General features: G+C 33.0%; 1 protein-coding gene across 1 annotated transcript in view; it reads left to right on the forward strand.

Annotated features, from left to right (window-relative positions):
- Nucleotides 1-1,098: 1,098 nt before the first annotated feature.
- LOC149556343 (uncharacterized) overlaps nucleotides 1,099-25,938 on the forward strand; it is a 46,348-nt gene continuing 21,508 nt past the window's right edge. The window contains exons 1-6 of the mRNA XM_089829818.1: nucleotides 1,099-1,234; nucleotides 1,841-1,994; nucleotides 2,241-2,516; nucleotides 2,609-2,705; nucleotides 2,815-2,955; nucleotides 3,070-3,133. Coding sequence (XP_089685944.1) covers nucleotides 1,099-1,234; nucleotides 1,841-1,994; nucleotides 2,241-2,516; nucleotides 2,609-2,705; nucleotides 2,815-2,955; nucleotides 3,070-3,133 — 868 coding nt within the window. The remainder of the gene's footprint in view (nucleotides 1,235-1,840; nucleotides 1,995-2,240; nucleotides 2,517-2,608; nucleotides 2,706-2,814; nucleotides 2,956-3,069; nucleotides 3,134-25,938) is intronic.

A 25,938-nucleotide genomic window follows, 5' to 3' on the forward strand; every position in this document is an offset into this window, starting at 1 on the left:
ATGAAGAAGATGGTGATGATTTTGGTCATGCTGACGATAATGGTGATAATGATGATGACGATGTTGATGACGATCATGATCATGGCGATGATGGTGATGATGATGATGGTGATGAAGATGATGATGACGGTGATGAAGATGGTGATGATGATGATGATGATGGTGATGACATGGATGAAGATCATGATGATCAATGAAATGTCCAGCTAGGATCAATGTCAACTATGATGGGGTTTTGTACGACCAAACTTTTCTTTTTAAACCATAAGTGCACATATAAACATTAAGTAGAACATGTCAAATTTTTTTTAGATATACACATTAGTTACACTAAATTTTTAACTTAAGACAAATGATTTACATATACAATCTACTTTATTATTAATATTTTTTTTTGGTAAGTCTATTACTTTAATTTCACTGTTCATTTCTAAGAGTTACTAATTTTTTTCACAGGGCGATATGGATGCACCATCTCAGACACCTTCAGTAGAGGTAAACATTAAATATTGTAAATTTAAATGTTAATATAGAAACAAATATCATATTATTATGTTCTTTTCTTTATGGATTTGGAGTTGTTTTGATGAAATTTTACTGATATTTAATGTCACAAATGATAGGAAATAGCTAGAATGACTGCTGATCAAATGCGATTTGAAATACGAGCTTTATATCTACATAACATCGCCCTTAGTACTGACCCTGTGTTCATCACCCAGAAAATCAAGCAAAGATACACTGATGAACTTGTTAACATTATCATCGAGGGTGACAAAAGTGAGGAGAAAGAGGCACTGAGAATGGAATTGGGCCGTAGAATCCAATCTTTGCAGGTAAGCAGTAATTTGACTAAAGCAATAATAGAAGTTCAATAGATATGAATATTTTATACTATCTTATGGATCTTGATCTCTAATTTTATGTGTACTTGTATAGACATTTGTGCCATTTGTGACATCACATGGTGAACATGGTGATGGTCGTTGCGCACAACCTTCGTGTAAGTAGCACTTTGTTTTCATCAACATTATAACACTTACTTTTTTTTTGTGGACATTTCTAGCTAGTATCCGATTTGATCTTTATCCATTGCAAATGTCTTTGCTAACAATATTGTATTCCTCAGCTCATTATGATGTGCGGACTCCTTCGGTTGTTGGTCCACTATTGCCTAGTGCATTTTCGGCAACAAGGGCCATGCAAACATCTTCATCTATGCCCACTAGAACTGGTAAAACCTTGTTTTGCTATATTTTGTAATGTATTTGTACAAGTTGATGAACAACGAAGTAGCATATCAGTGCTTAAATGATGTCTATAGAAGCTTGCATACACACAAACACATGCATACACACACCACGCATACATACATACATACATATATTGTACTACATAGGCAAGATTTTGTGCTACTTTTTGAATTAATGTTTCAGATTCACATGGAAAAAATAGTCTAACCTTTGAATCCAAAAGTAAACTGAAACATCATTAAAAATATATATTTTAATTTTGTATTTTATGTTTCTGTACGATGTATGTGCATAGATACTTTTATATTCTTGAACTGTCACTATGATAACAGACCATGGACCATTGAAAGCTATCCTAAACATAGATGATGTTAACTCACACATTATCTTATCATAAACATAAACAACAATATATCATGAATTCTAAAAATATGGTATCTTTAATACACTATTTGATTATCCTGAATTAAATCCTTAATGGAATGCGAGAAAAAAACATTTTTGCTAGTCAATTTCTTCAATTTGATTATATCCATAAGTATGCTTTAATTCATTTGGTGTCTACTTTAATTGTCACGATGTTTCAGTTGATAGACTAGCAGAGAGCAGTACTGGTGAAGTTGATCCATTTCCTGGAGCAGTTCGTGTCATTAGTACTGGTTCATATGAAGGGACATTATTGCTGAATAAGAAAACTATGTTTCCGTTAAGAGAACGAAAGCTTCCAGGTGCTTTAAAATTGTTTTTATTTAAAGTGTAAAAAAAATCTATTTTTATATTACTTGTTTTGGATTGATAAATCCTTTATGTTTTTGTAGGTAATAATGTTTTCTTTGAACATATTTTTCATATGACATTGAGACTATTCGGACCCACCATACGTAAAAGGTACGTAGTTTCATATCATTTCTACATAATTTTTCTTTTCTTTCATTTACTGTAATATATTAAAGCTATTGATCTAACAATCTATTTGTTTTTAAAAAGGTGGAATTTACAAACCATGGAATTAAAAAATCAGCTCATTTCATCTTTTGACGAGAAATTTGGAAAAGACATGTTTGACAATGGCCTACTTCTCAAAAGAGCAGCAAAGCATATAAAGACTGTGAGGGATCAATATAGAAGGGCTCTTAAGGATAACCCAAAGTATGACCATCCAGCTATGATTCCACCAATGGAGTGGAATGAAATAGTAGAAGATGCAAAGGAAAAAAGGCAATCTGAAGATAGAGGTAATGAAGCAACACAGGGCAAAAAGAGGTATGTCATGATAGTATTAAGTACATTGTAATCATGCACTAATTATTCATATTTGTAAATATATAATCTAAGATGTTTCAAATTGTTCATAGATTGCAGGACACATCCGTGGCTACAAAAGCGAGAGTAGAAAAGTTTGGCCAACACAAACTTGGCTCTGGTGGCTATATGAATCTCCAGTCTCGAGTTGTAAGTAGGAGCAATGATATGAAATAATTTTTTTTAATATAATGTTGCAAACAATTTTGTTTAGTGAAACCATACATACAAAACTGATGATATTAAGCAAAAAATATAGGGCACAGAATTCAATGTGGAGGTCACAGATGAAGATAGAAAACTTGCCTTGAAGGAAGGCTATAAATTCGTGGCTGCACGCCTACTCAAAGAATCTATAAGCCTTGCTCAAGAATCCAGTTCACCAAATGATATCTCACAGGTAAATTGGTTAGATGAAAAGTAAATGAAATTGAATAGTTGATCCTTTTCTTTTTTGGTATTAGTTTTGAACGTAAATTGACTACATAACAATGTGCATAACATTTTATTGCAGCCTTCATATCCTACCACAGAACTTGCTCGTGACGAAGGCCATAATGTGCATTATAGTGGTGGAGGTATTAATTTGCTATTGGAAATTAATTATGCAATCAGAAATATGAAATGTTCTCCTTCCATTTATTGTCCAAGCATGCTCTTATCGAAACATATATTCTATGCTCATTGTGCAGATCTTTTAGAAAATGTATTGTTTAAAGACTGATATTAGTTTGTGAGCCATTACCACCAGGTCTTCAGATCGTTGAGGCTATTTTACTGTATGATTTGAAAATCCATAACTATAGTTTTCATCACTGGAAGTTGTGTCTGTGTTGCTACTCAATTCCATTGTAGTGTACATGAGATTTTGTTTGTTTGAGTTGAGACTTTTCTCTTGGCTATTTGTTGTTTATTAAATCATAGTAGTTTGCATTTCTTGTATTATGTATTTAGGGTATTCTTGAGCAATGAGAACCAGGTTTATAGATTGGTAAGGAAATTTATTATATGATTTGGATCATTCACATAGTTTTGTTCTTATTTCTCTAACACTACTTTAAAGATTATCTCTGGTTGCTGAAACATATTCATTATTTTAAAATAGGGATCTTTAAGCTTTTGATCAGTAGTTGATAATGATTTCCAACTCTGTACTTTGATAAATCATTTGTTCTAACAAATCTCATAGAGTAAATATTTTGATATTGCTATCATGATTTAACTGTGTAGTATTTGAGTCAAATTTATTGACTCATATTTCATGTGCAGTGCTCAAAATGAATCCATCACTCATGATAATCTTTTTTTGAATATTTTAGAGCATGTTGAACATCATATTGAAGGAGTGGAACATGTTCCAAGTGTTCAACATGTTGATGTGGCGGCGGATCAAAATGTTAATGTACATGATGTGGCATTGTCAGGTAAGAAAAATGCATGTTATGTTGTACTAGTACTTAATTATAGACTGGTAATAGTTAAAAAAAGAAAAAGAGTATGCCAATTTATCCCATTCACTTGTTCTTGCAACAGAGCCCCCTTTAGTGCAGCAGCCTCCTGCTCCTGCAAAGAGAAGGAGCCATCGTAATTTGACATTACACGTGCTAGAAGAGGAGGAGAATGATGTAGATATGGATGCTCCTATGAGCACTTTTCTTAAGAGAGCTCATAAAAACAAAAAAAAGAAATGATGTTTTAAAAATCTTCTTTCAAAAACCTTGTTGGATAATGAAAGAACTTTGTTTTAAGTAATTATGTATGAATGATGCATATTAATACTGATTTTTATCTTATGTTAATGAATATTGTTATGTCTTAATGAAGTCTTGATTAGTATTGTGTATTAATGAATTTTATATCATATTAATGAATGTTATGTGATTGTATTTATTGAATGTTATGGTTCATAAATGGATGAATGAATCAATGAAGTATGTAATTAGATGATAATGGATACTTTAGATTGATGTTAGGGGGGGGGGGTGAGGCTAGACGAGCTTCCACCTTCATGTGGTTGGCCTTGTTAAGTAGAGAATATTATAGTATTCTTGAAACCAAGTGAAGCTCAAACTAACATAAAATGGCCACTTCGCATGTGGTAGGTCTAAAATGATCCACGACTACTGCTGCCCATAACATGAATTTGTGAAATACATTTTGATATCACCAATTTCAACACTCTATTTGAAGCATAGGAGTGGCCTATAGTCTTAGCATGAATTTTGAGTAATACCTCAGTCCAAACTGCCTTAGAAGTGGCTGGAAGAAGCCTGCACAAGTCTGAGACTATGAACTCTCCCCACCTTGGCCAAGAAGAACTTGCCAAATCTCTACTATTATGGCAAACTACAGAGTTGTGTGGCTGGTCTGCAACCAACCAGTAAGTTCACAATTAAAGGAGTGAGCCTTCCTTCACCAAGGATTGCCAAGCAATGATCTCGAGTGTACCAATTTGATCAATGCTCCAATCCTTATTGAGAATCTTGTCCCAATCAATATCTAGATGAAACAGGGACACAAAGTGACTAGTCAAATGGTGAATAACACCTAAACGTCTGAAAATTTCATCCTTATATCTTCCAAGGTCACTCCAGTGAATCCCAACCAGTTCCGCTGCTTCTTGTTGAGAAATCCCAACATTGACACTGAATCGAGATTGATCCCCAAGACCAATGCATCACATGAAGAAACTACATTCCCAAGCGCCATAACAAGCGCAATGCACTCTTACGGTTGATGCCAAATTATTTTTGAAGTCTTTGATATATCAATGGGCTGTAATTCTGAATCTACTATATGAGATGTAATGAAAATTTTTACTTAATCGTACCTTTATTTCTAATGTTTATTCTATCATTTATGATTTTTCTGACTCTGTAGGTGCTTTATTGATCCTTCGACTTTGCAAGCATTTATACATCAATTATATTATTCTTTTCAGCTTTCTGTCTGCAAAACTTAATGACTGCTAAATTTTTTCATTAAAGTGGTTTACATTGTGAGAACCAAGATATCTGGTAGCCTATATTTCCAATGCCTGTATCAATTTTCTGGCCTTGTGGGTGCTTTCATTGTTCCATTGATTATTCCCTAAACATTTAAGCATCAACTGGATTTTTTCGTTTTAGCTTCCCCTGTGCAAGTCTTATGTATGGTCAAATTCTTTCATGGAAATGGTTGCCATTCAAAAGATATCTGGCACAATATCCAGATTGATTCGTGAATAAAAATAGCTTTTGTCCATGGCTCAACTAAAATTTGATTGTCTGATGCATGATAAAAACTGATTCTGACTATAGCTCAAGACACTGAAAAAATTCTTAGTTCTAGAAATGTGTAAATAATACAAGGGTATATAAGATTGTGTTTATGATATATAATATGACATCAGATGAATTATATGAGATAGATGAGCAATTTGTTGACTTAAACTTGCAGTCTAGAGCACTGATAGAAACTCAAAAAACTCTCTTGTTATGCAACAATCAACATGGTCTAGTACAAAATCATAATTTACAATGTTTTTTTTTTGCAAATAGGCACCATAATTATCTAGGGTACAAGACATTTTCTCTAATTTGTTTTGTTTCTAATTCTAGATGCATGATTTTACTACAAAAATGCTTATGATTCAGTCTTAAGGATATTGACGACCAGAGCACTTTGTTAATAAATAATTAACATCAGGTCAGTATCTTCTACATAAATTCTGCACCATAGCTTCATTTTCTATCTATATTGTACTCTTCAATAACAGAATAGATTTGGAGTATCTCTATTCTCTTCAATGTATTAAAAAAGACCCTTGGATTTGTTTAGTTTAGTTTCTCTGAGTTACTCTATGTAGTGATGCAGAATCTCCTTTTATAGAATGTGAATGGTTTTAGATGCACACCAATATGGACATTGTGTCAATGCCAGACTATATGCCTGTTGATGTCAGCAGCATGGACATCAAATGTGTCCTCTTCCATTATATTCCTCGTTGATGTCAGCAGCATGAAGATCAATTTTTTAATTCAAAAGATATTATTTAGAATTGCAAAGAGTGATCCTCATGTCCTCCACTCTCTTTAGTCTTATATTTATTCTCTTAATTTTCATGTGTTGTAACTCCTATTGGAAATCTCATTTTTAATGAAATTAATGTGTAGTCTCTATTTGTAGAAAAATTCAATAGACTCGTGTACCAGTATCCAATACGCATACCTGAAAGGTTTTCTCTTGTTATTCGCTCATTGCTAACTCAAGAAGGAATCTGTGGCACTCTTCAACCAGACTTCAAGTTTCTTGAGGTAGAGAGAGTTGAATTAGTTTGTATTAGATGAAAATATAATTTGAGTAGGGTTTTTATATAAAGTATCATCATGTGAAACAACATTGTATTTTAGAAAATTCTACTTCATTAATATGATTTAGTTAATTTAGTCCTTTATAATGATCACTATATTGATTCATATTATTGTTAGCAAGAACAAAATTGTGAAAACAAGGAGCAGCTTCAAAAGGTTACAAGAAAAGTTGGGTATGATAACTGCCCCTGAAGAGAAAAGAAGTTCAAGCTATCATAGATATCCAAATAGCCAAGAACATAAAAGGAAAAGAATACAAAGAGTGTACAATCAAGTGAAGGAAAAGGCCAGTTGACAAAGCCACTTGTAAGCATGCTTTTGAGGTGGCTAAGCAAGGGATAATAGTTCCAAAATCTTTGTTACATGTCCATGAGTTTTAGACTAGGAACATTTTTATCTACATGGAGAGATTGCTTTAGGAGTACCCAACCCTTCCTTACATACTTGTTGCTAGCTTCTATTTGCTCAATTTTACATGTAGACTTTCTACTTTGTTATGTCACTTCAGTTTTTTTTGTGTTGTTTCAGGTGCTCGAGTTGGAGGTTATTCCTTTGACCTTTTGGTCTGCCTGGATGGAATGTCTTCTTTTTTGAACCCTTCTCATTAAGAATAATACAATGCAAGCATGGACAAGGAGTGGCAGTCCTAGAGCCCCATTATCAGTATCAGTTAGTAGAATTAGCAGAAGTTAGTATACTTAGAAAATAAAGTATACTTAGCCTCTATTATTGAATTCTCTTCCCTATCACACTATCATCATTTTTCCATTATCATGAGACTCATTCCCTTGCATTTTGTGCCATCCAGTTAATTGATTCATCTAAGGAATACTAAGATAATCCATTATCCTATCACTGATATCATGCTCCACAATTCCTTCCTTAGGCAACTCAATTAGTGCATGTGAGCTCAAGTTTGTAGATATTGCTGATAAAACCAAATGAAGAAGATTCCCAATACTGCAACTGCTTTAGGTAAGAAAAGAGTCCAAATCCACAATAAGCCAAGTAACCCTTCAAAGTCTTTTCAATCTTTTCTAGATAACCCATACTCATCATTTCTGATCTCATTCACTGTTTCTTCTGATTATGATTCTGTAATCTTGCATGGCGATAATTTCTTAGATGACTGCTCGTACTACCCAACAATGATTGCCTCATATGTTATGGTGATTTCTCAGTAGGTACAAATGCAATCAATCAAATCACAAGAAAGATATTAATCAAGAGCTCTGGTTGATTTGATGCAAAGTTTATTACTTTATATCTCTCCTGGCACCCACCCAATCTACTCCAAATGATCAGCTGAGTCACATAGGTAGCATTCATATCGTGGCTGAGCTATCTACACCAAGCCACCATGAATCTTTATCTTCAATCTAGAGAAGTCAATTATTGCAGAGCTTTGTCATAGCATTGCACATCCACCTAGCAAGCCCAATCCCCCAATAGCATATAGATCCATCAAACCCAACGATACATCTCCAGCTTAGCACTATCATGTCATCCCTAAAGTCCATTCAAAAAGTGCTTGTAAAGATTAATATTTCTCTTAAATTTGCATCATCTACAAGCATCTACCGTGTTCATTGCAAATCTCCATCTTTAAATAGGGAGTGCTCAGTATATTCTACTGTGCCTTGAAAGAAATCATCTCAATGTTGATTGTACTAGACATTTGATGTGCAGAATGTTCCCAGAACATTGTATTAGTAGATTAAGCACATCATGTGAAATTTCCTTTAAGCAACCATATTCAAGCATCATGTGATCCAAACTTTGATTAATCTGCAATGCCAGAACAAACATCAAACGTCGACAGTGCCCAAATTTGGTGCTGACTTGAGCACTGACATTAATCAACCATTGGCATTCTAACATTCCCAAGTCGTGGTGCCCATGAGCATTGACATCGAACACTCTCCAATATCTCTTCTTGGCATTGTCCATCTTATCTCCCTCCGACATTCAACAACATTGAAGTGTAAACAAGAATGTTGAACATGTTTTACATCTATCACAACATTGATAATTGATTGCCTAACTCGCCTGAGTTTTGTAGTGTTCAACAACCTGAACATGGATTGGGAGCTACAAGTGGTCCCAAAATGTGCCACAGATGCTAAGACATCCATGCGAAGAGTGAAGAAGCATTGTATATACATTCATGAGTGACATAGACTTCTGATTCATCATTGAAGCTTTCCATTCTATACTATGACCTACACAAGTACACGTCCAAACATTGATCTCACAACATTGTGCAGGAGATCTGAAACTTGGGACATGTGCTCTCACTTCCTTGTCTCACCACCTGTGCTCCAAATATTCATAATAAGTTCAAGTTTATCAGCAATCCATTTTTTATTCAACTTTAGTCCTTCGAAAGACCCCTAAGATCGAGTGGCTCTAATATTGCAATTTTAAGAAGGTATTGAAATAATTCCTCTAATGTTAATGCCCTTCTTCCATTATCGCTTCATGAAGTTATTTTCATATAGGACAACTAGAATCCTTTTCACCTGCCAATTGACTATCCTACTATAACTTTTATGTCTCCCAAATTTTGCTCTGATACCAGCTAAAATGAGATAGTTGATTAAGATGATAAGTATTGTTCTGCAAATATGATGATCTTTGAACTGAAGGAAGTATGTCACATTTATTGATTTCAATGTGTATCTTCCCATTAGGAAAGCATATATATATTATATTCAATAGCAACTTTAGGATCGGTCATGGCTCTTAATTGTGAAAGGTCACAATTAGTTGGTGTTCAGTAACTCACTGAATCCAATATAATTGATCCATATACAAGATATTGAATATATATATTATGCACATGATTCAACTTACTTAGATATGAAGCTAGTATAGTTTCAGACTTATTATGAAGATAATCTGACCGAAGCTGTCATATATCAATAGATATGAATATCACAACTAGCATAGATGCCACTTTCAACTTAATGTTCATAATTCTTCCTACATAAATGTCATTACAGTTTTTGTACTCACCCATTATGTTTCTTTATGAAATCAGTTTATTTGCATGCTTCTCAAGTCACAAATGCTACTCATCAATAATTTATGATGTAAGGCCAAATCCTATGAAATTTTACCCTTTGCCAAACTATATGATTGAAGATCAATGCTGGAGACAACAACTTTTTAATAATTTTGTAGTATCAAAAGATTTCTACGCATCTACATGTTTGTCAATTACGCACTCCACTTCTCTATCAATGGTATAGTTAGTTGATTAGTTGCTTCATCATTGATTTCTCTAAAGTCTATATACATGGTGTAGGGAAAGGGCTCTGACGATATAAGATAAGTCAATGTTTTTGTTTAATATTGATACTTGTCCAGTTTGAAAATCTCCTGCTTTGAATGGCATGGCTAATGATCATTGAATCACCTTCCGCCTTTACATTGCATACACCAAGTTTTTAATATGCATTAAGACTGAGAAGGGGACATGTCCCTTTTTTGAGCTAAAAATATTATTATATTAGCAATTTAGTTAAGTTGACCAAAAGGTAACTATAATTGGAAAAACTATATTAAACCAGGTTGGCTTTCCTGCTTATTGGACTTACAAAGTAATGAAATGTGAAGTTATGTCATATTTCTTGGCTTAAGTCTGACTGGGTTATATGTTCATTATACAATTTAATCTTTCATATTATTATTTTGTGTGCTTTATTGATTATTACAATAGCATTTGGGTGCTTTTCCAATATTTCTGTTAGAAAAGTAGAGCACATAACAATTTGTTTGATGCACTGATGTCGTCTTTTCTTATTTTAGGAAGTTCAACCATCAACATCAGGAATTGGGCCATTTTTCAGTAGTGCCCTTAACTCTGCAAGTACAAAAAAAAATTTAGGCTATACACTTCCTTCAATCAATGTAAAAGAAGAATCATTTGCAGAGCCTCTGATAGGTCAAGTCAATAGTCCAAGCACAAGCTTTAGTTGGTATAAAAGTAACAAAGCTAGAACAATCAACTTGGTGACATGACTTGGTGGGCTTGGCGAGCCGACCTGGCGTGCGCACTTGAATAGTAGACTTGGTGAGCTGACTTAAAGAGTCAACTCGTTGAGGTGACTTGGTGGGCTGACCTGGAGAGTTGACCTAGGGCGGACTTGGTGAGAAAACTTAAAGAGTTGACTTGGTGAGCGTACTTGAATTGTCAGCTTGGCGAGCTGAGTATGAGAGTCGGCTTGGCAAGCTGATATGGCGAGTCAACTTAAAGTGGCAACTTGGTGGTGCAAGTTGGTGAGCTGACTTATCGAGGCCACTTGGTGAGGTGACTTCACGAAGCAACTTGGTGAGCTGACCTACTAAGTGTACTTAAAGACTAACCTTGATGAGGTGCTTTGGTGGGGTGACTTGATGACAAAACTTGGTGTGCCAACCAAGTGAGTTTACATGGTGAGCAAGCTTAGAGAAGCAACTGTATGGGGCAACTTCATAAGCACACTGAGTGAGCTCACTTGGTGGGGCAAGGTGGTAAAACCATTGGATGAGTCAACTTCGTGAGCTGACTTAATGAGTCAACTCGTTGAGGTGACTGGGTGGGGTTGACTTGGTGAGCTGACCTGGAGAGTTGGCCTAGGGGGCGGACTTGGTGAGTGAACTTAGAGAGTCAACTTGGTGAGCATACTTCAATTGTCAGCTTGGTGAGCTGGCTTGGCTGGGAGCCGGCCTGGCGATCTAACATGGTGAGTGGGCTTAAAGTGGCAACTTGGTGGGGCAAGTTGGTGAGCCGACTTAGCGAGGCCACTTAGAGATGTGACATGGTGAGCTGACTTGGTGAGTAAGCTCGATGAGTAGACCTCAAGATTGACCTTGTTGAGGCACTTTGGTGGGGTGACTTGATGATCAAACTCAAAGAGTCAACTTGGCGAGCATACTAGTGCATTTGGGTTCATTTTTTGACCTTCATTGATCAAATTTTCGACCAAATTTGACCAACCCATTGGTCAAAATTTTGACCAACTCACTGGTAAATTTTTTTTCAGGCATTCTATAAAACAGTCACATGTCTTGCGTATGATATGACATTTTGCATGTATCCTGCACTCTCTCTCATCTGGCTAATGATGGATTACGTAGAGTGATCTGAAACCATGATGCTAAAAAACACACAATCAAATCCAAAATGAACATGCACTACAAATGGATTGTGGAAATATGATATTGGTAAAATTGCATGCATGTCTACCAGGACAATCACAACTTAAACATATATTTTTCCTGGTAGACATGCATGCAAAATTAACAATATCAGATTTCCACAATCCATTTCTAATGCAAGTTCATTTTGGATTTGATTGTGTGTGTTTTTTAGCATCATGGTTTCAGATCACTCTCCGTAATCCATCATCAGCCGAATGAGAGAGTGCAGGATGCATGCAAAATGTCATATCATACGCAAGACATGTGACTATTTTATAGAAAGCCTGAAAAAAATTTACACCTTTCTGTTGGTAGAAATTTCTACCTTCGTTGGTCGAAATTTTTTACCTTTATTGGTCAAAATTTCTACTTTTTTTGGTTCAACTTCTTTGACCTTCGTTGGTCGAAATTTCTACCTTCATTGGTCGAAATTTTTGACCTTCACTAGTCAAAATTTTTGACCTTCATTGGTCAAAATTTCTACCTTAATCCACGAAATTTTTAATGCTCGTTGGTCAAAATTTCTACCTTGCTTGGTCGAACCTTTCGACCTTCATTGGTGGAAATTTCTACCTTTATTGGTCAAAATTTTGACCAATTCCTTTCAGAACTTGCAAATGGAAATTGAGGTTTTTCGACCAACGTATTGGTCAAAATTTCGACTGGAAAAATTTCGACTCAAAATTTCGACCGAAAAAATTCTGACTCAAAAGTTTGACCATTAATGGTCTCAAAATGGTCTCAAATGTACTAGTGCCTTGATTTCTTAACACACAAAAATAATCAACATGCATACCAAAATTCCACAAAATAAAACATTCATCACAAGAATTATCCAAACAGTCATTTAGCAGTCACAATGAAGACAGGAAGAGAGAAAGCGTAATAGAATATGCGAAATAATCATGAGTGCCTACCTGGATATTGATGCTACTTTGCTATGCCTCAAAAAATTGTAGAGAAAATTCCTCTTCACAGAACCTCCTCCTTTCCAAAAATTCGTTCCTTCTCCAAAATTGGTGGCACAAGCATATAGTAGGCCAAAGAGTATGATCAATATGAATGCTCGCTATTATTTGAAGCATGTAGAAGCATATGAGCATGTCAAAGCATATGAGCTTGTAGAAGCCTATGAGCATGTAGGAGTATATGAGGATGTCCATACACACTAGGAGAGCCTGTATATAAAGGCCTCTAAGATGCATCTAGAATGTGTCTAGAAAGAACTAGGAGATAAGCATGACAACTAAGCACATAACTTCCATGAGAAGAAGATGAACATGATGAGATGTCTAGAATGTTGTAGACACTGTGTGCTCAATAATGTGTTAACTCCTAAGTGTAGACAACATGTGTATAATTAGAGTGCAAACTCCTATGTGAATAAGTATTAAAATAATGCACATTACTTTATTTTAATATTTTCTTTATTTGTTTTTATTATTTTAAAATTGATTTATTAATTTAAAATCTCATGCACTTATCATGAAATTTTTAATAAATTAATTTCTTTTCCACTTTTAAATTTATTTTTGAAACTTAATTGATAAAATATTTATTAACTTAAATAATAACATTATTTAGCATTTATTTAAAAATGAACTCTAAATATATTATTATTAAATTAAATTACTATTATCACGTTCCAAATTTAAACTTATAACTTTCATCTCCAAATTTAATTCTTTTATTTAATTAATTTTCCAATTAATTAAATAAAATAAATATTAAAATATCATATTAATTTTCCATTTAATTAAATCTTCTAATTAGACTTAATTAATAAAAAATACACCAAATACTCATAAAGTAAATAACAAAAACCCATCATAGAAAAACACATACCAAATCAAACAAAAGGGTTACTATCATGAATTATGTCATCTGACGCATTTAGAGGGTACTTGACTTAGATACTTGTCATAATTATCAATTAGGACAAATGGCTTAAAGGTTTAGGATTTGGACTCAAGAATTTATCTCCCTGCTTACCATTGAGATAATGCAATAGGGTATGCTCATCCTAACAATTGAGGGAAGTCGATACCCGATACCTGCAACTTGCATAAAATCCATGCATGTACATACAATATATACTAAGCTAAACAGGCAATGGCAGGAAGTGGTGCATCATGTAGATCTCGACTAGCAGGTGACTACGACTCCCTTCCTTAACCACATTAGAAATGCCAAACTCTAAGAAAACAAACACGCACACCATACACATGCAGTATGGGGTAAGTATCCATAAGAAAACACATGTGATAATAAACCATCTAACTAATCATCATCAATAACTAAAATCACTAAATAATCATCATGCATACATGAAATATAAAGTACCAAGTAATCTCATCATATAATAAGCTGAATCTTAAACAATTACTGATAATTCTCAAAATAATGTCACTAATAATCATCAACATAAAACTATCCTAAAAGAGTTTGAAAATGATAGCAAAAATGCAAACTAGGGGTAGGCACTACAGGGGGAGTCTTGACCTTTTATTTGTTTGACAAATTTGGACGAGTTTAAGACTCAAAAAAAGACACTCTCTATCCCTAAAACCAAAAAATGATAGAGAAGGCAAAACCTTTGTCTCACAACTTATGTGCATGCGTTCACCTCACACAATCATGTCTCCCCACTAGAGGGTGCCCATGTTTTTGGTGTATTCTATGGGCTCAATAACATATATATTGATGGAACACCCGTATGGTAGGGGTTAAGTGTGTATACCACCTTCCAATGCCCAGGCACATGCCTATGTGAGTATCTATAGGAGAGATTCTTCCCCCTCCTTACATAAAGATTATGCCCCTTTTTAGAGGTGAACCATGTAACAACTAAGTAAAAGGTTTTTACTTGGCTCTATTCATATTAACCCTTGGTGGATTCACAAACAAAGTTAAGGCTAGCAGCCCACACCAGCATCTATAAGTGCACACACTAGAAAAGCAAGACTAGGGCTAGTGCTGACCAATGTAGTTTATAGAGTCTCTTCTTGATATGTGATATCATAATAAAGAAGAGGAAATTAATATGGCTTTGGAGGATTTTTCTCTACAAATCTTCTTTATTATCATGAGTTGGAATCTCCAAAAAAAGGAGTGTGTGCACTTAGGTCATTCCCAAAGGTTGGATCACTCTAGCAGTTCCTCGAAAGGTTGACTCAGACTGGTGGTTCAGATCTAAGGGTTCAAGTTTCTAATTTCCCTCAAGTGGAAAGAGCATTCTCCTCTACCTCATCACCTTGCCCAAACATGCAAGACATGTTAATCATTGAGTTACCTTAATTGATCCTAACTTGTCCTTTCTCAAGATTTTGACCTCTTAAAAGGAAATCATCATCCCTCCATAGAAAATACTCATATAGGAGAACCACTAACTTTCTTGCCTCCATCGGGTACCATCTTTTAGAGGCTTCTAGGTTTCTAATTTACTCTTGGGCATCACTTTCAAATAGTAAAGAGCATACTCCCCTATTCCCCTATCTTGCATCCTATGACGTTCACAAGCCCTATTTATACTATGTGTAAAAACAAATAAAAGAAGACATGATGTTTAAGTGGGTTTTAAATGAGTCTTTGGCATGTGTATCTTTGAAAATTGTCTTGCAATCACACTATCAGTACATGTTTCAAGTGTTTTCATAATGTGTCTTCAATGAGCATCTTGCAAACCATTATTAACTCATAGAAAACTAGAAATTTGAATGAAAATGCTTTAGAAAACACTGTTAGTCAAAACATAATAATAAAATTAAATTCTAAAAACTGCATTTGCATGTGTTGATGCAAAATTTTGCATGAAATCATGCACAAGCCCACATGAGAAAATGATGCGCACCACATGAGAAACCATGCATTTATACTTTTTTTTGCATGAGAAAGTGCAATGAAAGGGGCAAAAACTTCAATTCTTCACATGAAAATGAGATTTCTCATGTGAGAATCTGGAAAATTATACAAACGATAGTGGTAGAATAATTAAAAATGTAGAAAATAGAATATATGAGCTAGAAAACTTGATTTCTCGACCCCACAGTGGGTGCCAAATATGTATGCCTAAAATGTGGGCCTTTGATCCTCACACACACTTCAACACGATCATTACCTGAGAGATCATCCTAGAATAAACATGAGATTATTCATCCAAGTAATCCAATAGTTTTACCTATTACCTCCTAACTAGATGGATTTTTCCATTGCTCTCAGAACAAGAAGCTAGCAACCAGACCTCTAGTATGAAGAATTCTATAAAATCTAGATGAGAATGCAAATTAATCTATATGAAATGCATTTTTAATCTAAGAAAAAAGAAAGCAAGTTACACTATATGAATGCATTTTAAGCTAATATGAGATTGCAATATAAGAAATTAAGTCATGGATGTATGAAAATGAGTAAATATTCTGGCATAGATTCAATGCAAAATCAATTCAACCTCCGTAATGAGGAATTGAAGGCTCCTTAAATAGAATCCTAAGATTGATCGATGGTCAAGAACAATTGGAATGAACAGTCAAGCTTGAAGATGAGACTCAGTTAGAATGGAAAGTTCCTTATGCAAATGAAATAAACTATTTCAAATCTAAGTGTGATGGAAAGTTAACCGATTCTCTTTTGAGTGTGAGAGAAATTTAACTAATTTAATTCCATTTTGAGAGATAGTTCACTTAGAATAATTATTTTTGAATCAAAGAGGAGATTTGAAGGGAATATTTAATTTAATAAAATAGGATATGACAACAAATATCAACTCAGTAACCAAGATAATATGACTAGATATAAACATTAAATATAATCATGAGTGGCATACATCACATGATGTAATCATATAAGAAATGAAATATGATTTCATAATCATAGATTTACACATAAAATTGATCATTGATTCATCTTAATTAATGCAGTCAAGTTACAAAAATAGAAAAATGGCTTAAATATTTCTTAATTGTTGTCCAAACGAAAAGGTTGACTAGCCAAAAATTGACTCGATTGCCATATAAGAAACCAATAAGGCATGTCAACATGCAAGACACAACACATTTGTCAAAATTATGTTTTGGAGTCACACTCATGTTCAATACTATTCCAAATTTGGACATTTGAACTCAGCTTGTCATATTGTATACCTTATAATATTTTGATGCTTGTAGAACAGAATAACCATGATTAGGCTAAGCCTATGTAGATGGCTTTCATGATCAAACCACTTATAGCAGATTCTAGTGAAGCCTAGTTTCTTGATGACTATGAGAAGCTTACTGACTATTGAACCATGTAGAATTGGCCTATTAACTCATGGTATTTATATTGACATTCATCTTCACCATTTTACTTTTTCTTTGATGAATCCTATCAAGCATAGAGGACTAATTTCATAATGGATATTTGCCTTCTAGAAAGGATAATGGTGTAGAGTTTGAGTTAAAGACTAAGCATTTGAAGACAATCCAAGGGTTTTGGAGCACAATATTAGATATGAAGGGTGTGGTATTGATGCATTGCCCATTGATTTTAATGTTATGGTTATTTTGATTGATTTTGATGTTGTAAATTCCTACCATTTCTAGCCATGTTCCAAATATTTTTGATGCTACTTAGAACTGATGATAATGTTTTCATATTGTTGAATATTCATGATGCTATTGATTGTACTTCTCATGCTAATGTCTACTATTATTGATGCAGAGAAGACATTTGTTTCAAATTGGTTTGGCCAATGGGTTGTACATGTGCATTACTAAGAATGTGGTAGGGTATTGTTTCCTCCCATAGAGGCCAACTTTAGGACAACACAAAAATGGCTTGGTTAATGTGAAGTTAAATGGCCATGCCCAATATGTATATTTAAATTGATTCCTTTAGTGTGAGCCATTGCAAAAGAAAAATATCTCTAAACTTGACAAACTTTTTTGGTCAATGTGGTTTTGTGAATGTGTTATTTTGAGTTGAGAAATAGTAATCCTATTGTCAATTTGGGTGATACATTTGATTTGCTGAAAATGTATGTCAGTATGCATTGTGTGCACACTAAGAAATTGAAACATGCTTATTTCACTTACTAGGGATGTGGTAGGGTATTGTCTCTTTCCATTGAGGAAAAATTTTTAGGCCAACAAGAAAATGGCTTGGTTACTATGAGGTTAAACTACTATATATATATATATATATATATATATATATATATAACTTCAACGGCAAGCCATGGCAGAAGAAAAATATCTGTCAAAAACTTGACAAAATTGTATTTCAGTGTGCAAGTAAAGAAAATGTAGAGTGTGTGTTTATAGATTTCACTACCAAATATATAGAGGAGGGTGGATGAGTTAGAGTTTTATTAGGGTGGGATGACATTGTGATTGTAGGTCTAGAGGATGAGGATGAGGATTTTGGAAATAAGATCTAGATACTGATGGTAGAGTGAGATGAATAGAAGAGATGATAAAAATACCTATAGAGAAGAGAAACAAAGCACTAAATAGGAAGCCACAATTATAGGGGTAAGGTAGGTGGTGGTCAATGTCTTTGTTTCACTATGAGAGGAAGGTATAGAAAGATCAGAGGAAACATATTATATGGGAATCTACACCAAGAAGTGACAAAGAATTAGAGGAAGCCTCAATCCTCCAAGTAGATATAGTTATAGAGCATAAGCAAGGCATCCTAGGGTTTATTGGGCATTCCACCAATGCCACCAAAAAGACATGATGGGGGTCCACCCTAGCTATCTATATTAACACCACCTAGTCATGTGACAAATAATTTTGACTTTATGGGAAGATATTTATGTCAATACTTATGCATTTTGATATATTTTTAGATGTAGCATTCAATTTTTTATTATGATATTTATACAATTATATATGATTTGGCACTTTGATGGGTCATTTTATGGATATTATGGACTTCGTATATATTTTCTTTGATGTTCTATATGATGATACAATTAGTTCTACATGATTCTTATGTTGATGCAATAATGTACTTATGTGTATATGTTGTTATGATGTATATGTTAATGGTACTTATTTTTGTGATGTAGGATATGTGTTATGTGATGCATATGATATGAAATAGTTATAATTAAGATTACAATGGTTTATGAAATAGAAATATGTGGATGATGACATTAATGTATGGGTATATGTGATGATATGATGTAACTGCAAATTAAACCATGATTGATGATATGGATATAATATATTTGATGTATATTATGGACTTCAATAACATGCTTTATGATATGTGATGTATGTAATATAGTATTTTTATTTATGCACTATATGTTATTTGATTGATATATGAAACGTTGATGAGATATAGTAATGTAATGAAACTATGATGTAAATGAAATATGTGCAATGAAAATGTAATGAATGCAATATATGGTTAATGCACTTAACAAAGTGATGTGTAAAAGGAACATCCAATTAGAAAATGTACCTATACATTTAGGGAATGTCTATTATATTGAGTTGAGAAGTAGTAATTCTATCATCAATTTGGTTGATTCATTTGTTTTAATGAAAATTATGCATTGTGTGCACTGAGAGATTGGAACATGCTTATATTAGTGGATGTTGCTTGTCACAGTGAGCCACTCCTTCCCCTATTTTAATGGCATGCATTTAAGAAACCGACCTTTTCAACCAAACTAAGCTTTGAGAATAGGAGCTATGATGTGCTCAATGGAGGAAAGAGTTAATGTTTGTTTTTTCTTGTTACTCCATGAAAAAATTCATGCTCTAAGGCCAAAAGTAGCCACTACTATGGTTTTTACATTATCTATTGAATCTGCCCAATTGGCATTGGTGAAAGTTTGAAACCAACAAACAAAAAACAATTACACAGATAATACTAAATATAAGAATCTGTCATACCCATTATATTTATCAAAAAAAAATTTGCTGGTTGCCAATGATCCATCTATGATTTACTCATGATGTTGGAAAAAATAGTATCAACGAAAATTGATCAGGGAGGGTGGCTATAAGATGCAAGCGCTCACAAATGATGTGTTGATTTACTCATTAAGTTGGAAATATATTTTAGTAAGATGCAACTACTCACAAATGATGTGTAGAAACATCATCTCCTTCATGGAATATCCAAAGGTTATCAGATTCAAAGTCACAAATGTTAGAGCTAGGTAGATTATCACACATCCCTAAATAAAGAGTCATTTCACTTGTAGAATTGTAATTGCTCTTTTAAAATAGAAAGGGCCCAACCATAGTCGAGTTGTATAATGCAGATCTCTAGAGTAAATATAGTTTTAAAGTCCTCATTAGATGCACCATCAAAAGAAGAGACCACTTCTTTTGAAGAATTTGTAAGGTTTAGAACAAAGGTTTATTCTTTATATCCAAAATTTTCCCAAGAAGAACATTTATTTCAAACAATATGCAAATCAATTCATAAAATGTACTACAATTAGTCAGAAAAAATATCTCCCAATTACCTATAGACATCATCTAGAACCTCTTTTATCTCATGTTTGAAATGTCTTGCTATACCCAAGCTCTCCAAATGATTTACCATTGAGAGGCCAAGAATAAAATTGATAGGATAAGTATTGAATACTGCACCAACAAAAAAATGTCTCTTACATTTACATGACCATTACAAAAATATCATCAAACTATATAAAATAATATTTAAAGACCAACCTGTATCATAAGCAGAAAGAGATGAATATCTTTTCTTAATTTCCAAGAACAACATATTTATCCTTGTAATATTAGCATCTATGCACATCGAACTAAATGATTTGTTCTCTCTATTCTCTTTCTTAGCCTGCCATATAATGAGATGAGTGGTTATTAGAGAACAACATATATAGTTAAATGTAAAGAGTAAAGTAGGTAATATAGTTAAATACATTGGAAGAATCTTCAACACTCATAGATTTGACTTTCTGATGTGTTCTTGTATTGAACTTCTTTCTTCCATTGAAGTTGAAATTAGAGGCCCCTAGATTAAAGATATTATTACAAATCATTTCAAGAAAACTCAATGACAAAATTGATTATGAAATAAATATATGAATTGAGTATAAAATTGTAGATTGTGCGCTAATCATACCCTTCCAAACTATAAATAAATTTGATTATGACTAGGGATAACACAAATGCTTAACCACAAAATTATTGTAGTATTCAACTATGTTCTTTATAGCCTATAAAAGTTGACTATGGTTGCAACACTTATAATGACTATAGACAAAAATATAAATTAAAACAAGCAATATTATCATCAATGTTTTTAAATGTAGAATAAAATGGTTGTAAGTATGCATTTCTATCACATGCAAATGATTTTGAGATACAAACTTGTGCAATCCAATCTCCTAAGGAATAGAGAACACCACGTATTGCCATCTTTTCCAAAACAAGATTTGTCATTGTAATGCCCCGCCAAGGGATCCAAAGAATTTCACTAAGTTTGCCAAACAATTTTTTTTTTATAACATGAAAGTAAATACCACATATAACTTGTACATAATAACGGAAGCAATAACAATGTCCATCTAAAAGTAAACATAACATACATAACCGATTTCATTCTTTAAGAATCCCTTAACGTTGAGTTACATCTAAACTAACTAACATACATGAATCCATCTAGTACAACATCCACATGAATAATAATGATAAATCCAATGTTCATACATTACATTTCCAAATGCTCAATCATCCACTGTACATGTCATAGGGTATGAAGGCTTAAAAGAATATACATATGTGAAATAAGGTACATCATCCTATTCCAATCCATGATACATCAAAGTAGAGATAATCACATGATACATCATCATAGAAGACATATATATATCTATCATAAAGATCAAACAAAATAAACTAAGTGCACGGTTCCTCCCAAATGTTAATAACATCATTAGACTATCGTGGGCCCTAGCCATCCCTCCGTGCGTAACATCCCAAATCACCGAAGAGATCATTGGTATTAACATAGTAGAAATGTCACTCCTAACACATCCTACTAACATACAAAGTAAAGCATAGGATACCATCATCTAACATTTGTAAATCATCAATATAGGAAACATAACAAAAAATACATCCATCATAAGGTATATCATCTATCATAATGCTCCAAGAACATAATGAAGATAAATACCAACCAAGAATGCTCCAGCCACGGTGTCTCCGACGTATCTCAAATGATAAGAGTGGAAAAACACTACCACCCAACCGCGTGGAACCTAAGTGGTCCACTCCCACCGTGCTGAGGAGATAATCTCAAGTCCCAAATAGGCTATCCATCCACAAAGCATAAATCTCTATAGTCCAGGAATCCTAAAAGTACACTACTCAAAGGTTTCATCACACACAAAATCGACATCTAATTCCCAGAGGCACAACAAAGACATGTAGGAAACTTACTCTGCAAGCGAAAAAGTTTCATTGCATTTATCACGTACAAGTTACCCTGGCAGTTAGCTAAACTCCACGTGTCCATACTGATCTCATGCGGCCACTAGTATCCTCTCATACTGACAAGGCATACTATGGAATGCACGGTCGCAACCATGCATTCTCACTACTCCCATCCTAGCCTGTACAAGCGCTCAAGGCATGGGTGAGAACATCAAAAAAATTATATTTTTACATTCATTTAATCCTCATTTAGTGTGTAAATTTTATCACTTATTAACAAAACTTACAATGAGTTACCCTGGCAGCCACTTAAGGCCCCGACCCCCATTGCAAGCCACTTCTCGACACTATAAGTAGATAACCTACCCTAAGCTCATGAAATCATAAATCTCAAAATCACAAAAGATAATCCATAATAAAATCATCAAATATGCATAAAAGCATCAAATATCCACAATAAGAATCATCAAATCTCCAAGATAAAAATCATCAAATCTCCATGAGCATCTGAAAAGCATCCATAGAAAATCATGACTACAATAGTTCTCTATTGGCAACTGAAGTCATCACTGATAATCATAAGTATCAATTGGTTCTCAATAACCAAAATACATTTCAAAATAAATGACCATATCCATTGGTTCTTCAACAAGCAACCAAGAATATCTCAAAATCATACTGATCAAGGACTCCAAAATGGTTGAGTCAAACATGTCACAACATGACATCATCAAGAAATAAATCAACACTTTAGTCCCATCATGGTGACTACAAAGCAATCCAAGGATAACCGATCGATGACTCAAAAATGGTTAGCTCAAGTGTCTCATATACATACATTTCAGCTTCACATATAAAGACTGATGAACAAATACAAACATTTTATAGAGCACACGATCACATAACCATGGTTGGGCTTATAAAGATCGAGACCAAATAAGATCAACATGCCAACACATCTCATAAGCCCCGAGCCTCTGGTAACAACCTAGGACTGCTCAACACTAGTTAACCCAAAACTCAAAACAAGAAGCATATAGAATACACGATGCAAACACATGTTTTGGTTTACTAAATTCACATAGTTGAATAAAGTGTAGGGATTTCCAGTTTTTTGTTTGCAAGTATACTTTCAAGTGTCTTAATTTTCATCATTTGACCTACAAGTCAACCCAATTATTCCCCGATAGCATTATCCTTCCATTATTAAGAATTACATTCTAAGAATAACTTAAGGATAAATATTTACTCATTAAACTGATCATCATTAACCTTTAATTAAATTGTTCTCTTTATTTAACTATGATCCACATTCTAATTGATTAACCTTCAACTTTTCTAGGATCATTATTCGTTATATTATAAGAGGACCAATTATCATTCTTCGAATAAGAAGAATATAACTTAATTAAAATGATCAATTTAATCTACCAATTAACATAGGTACACAATCCATGACTCTTTAACATTCTAATGGTTCTCAAGTAAAACTTATTTAAATACTACTAAAGTTTGAGCCTTTTAATTTAATCATTATAACAATTAAATCATCACTAATAACTATTAAAATATCTAAGTCGTTATTCAAGTCATTAGAATAAGACTTATCAACTTCGATGTATTTACTTTGCAACTTTGCTAAAGAATCATATCAATTAAAAACTTTATTATATAACTTAATTATTAATTAAATCTAATTAACTCTAATTAATTGATTTAATTAATAATTACATAACCATATCAACAACCCAATGAATATCAGTTGACTATTAACTAACAATAGTTTGTACGTAGAAAGTCAACTTCAATCCAATACACAAGTATTAATATTTCAATAATAATAATAAGTTACTTTGGAAATCTTATCCATTATGACCTCATTCGTCATACTAATATTTTCTTAACAAATTCATATTGATCGATCTAGAAAAACTTCCATAACTATTTTTCGATGCATTCCAAATGATATAAAGTTAACTATCTCTTAATATCATTAACTAAGACCTACTTTAACCTTATGTCTTATACCTCCTGAGATTTTGTCTAAACCGATTATTGATCTATAACTAATTGCTATACTTCAATTATTAACTAATCTCAATTTGAATTTAATTGAATTAATTAATAGTTATACCATCTATACTTATCATTCATGAATAATTGCTAACCTTAACAATTATTAATAAATAATAAACCCATTAATAATTTCATTATTATAATGATCAATATTTAAATTAGATTCATCACTCGCTCAATCATTCAATGAATATCAAGTAAATGTTAATATCTCTAAGAAGAATTGTTCTTTTAAAATCATATATAATTTTCTCAACTAAATATCTCTTATGTTGGTTGATAAATAGATTAATTATACTTCTTCTACTATTAACTAATCTTAATTAAATTAGATTAGTATATAAGATTCTACTAAGGAAAGATTGCAATAATATCTTTAATTCATTAAATAATCTCCATTAGATTATCTCTAATCAAATTTGTTGATAACTATTTAAACCATTATTTATTAATAGTTTGTTAGACCCAACAAACATTAATAAATAATAAACTCATCAAACTATATTTCCATAAGCCCCATTAGTTAATATTTAACTAACCTTTAAGGCATATCAATAATTCAAATTGTAGCTATGTTATAACAATGTTATAATGTAACTATGACTCCTTGTCAATATAATAATTCTTATTTAAATCTAAATCCAATATCATTAAAATTTGAGTCTCTTAATAATCATCATTAAACACTTTTATAAATTACCACCTATTAAATATATATTAAATAGTATTTAATATACATTAAATAATTAATATTAAAAGTCATCCATTCTCTATTGAATTCAATATCTCTATCCATCAGCTCCATCCACAAACTTTCCATTAAAAAATCTCTATTAATTCATTTAGAACATTCTTATTAGTATTTAAACTAATTAAATAATTATTAAATTCTAATTATATTACTTTGATATATTATTTTTGTGAAGTTTAAGCATAAAGAACTCTTGGTTATGAAAAATGAAGAGATATCCGTTCTTGAATAAAACAGTCTTAGTACGACGGCCATATCTCCCTAATGAACCATTGGATTGGGCTGAAATTTACATATGTTGGAGAGGGCCAAGTTGCACCGATTCTAACTGGAGCGATCAAATAAATTCGATCCCGATAAAAAGTTATGAATGACTAAATTCGGGTCTATCCAAGGGGCAGCGACAGGACAATTTTATGATGAATTAAGAATTTCCTGTTAAAATAATTGTTCTCTAAATTTAACCATAAAAGGGTTTGTTCATATGCATCTAAAAATATAATTGATAGAAAGATTACATCTAATCATTCGAATTTTCATCATAAAATTTCTATTTTAATTCCAAATCTTGTCTTTCTAATTTAATATAAATTTGAACCCAAACCCGA

Source organism: Cupressus sempervirens, chromosome 5 (genome assembly GCF_028749045.1).
Source record: "Cupressus sempervirens isolate cs-2001-9-10 chromosome 5, ASM2874904v1, whole genome shotgun sequence".
Classification (NCBI taxonomy): Eukaryota; Viridiplantae; Streptophyta; class Pinopsida; order Cupressales; family Cupressaceae; genus Cupressus; species Cupressus sempervirens.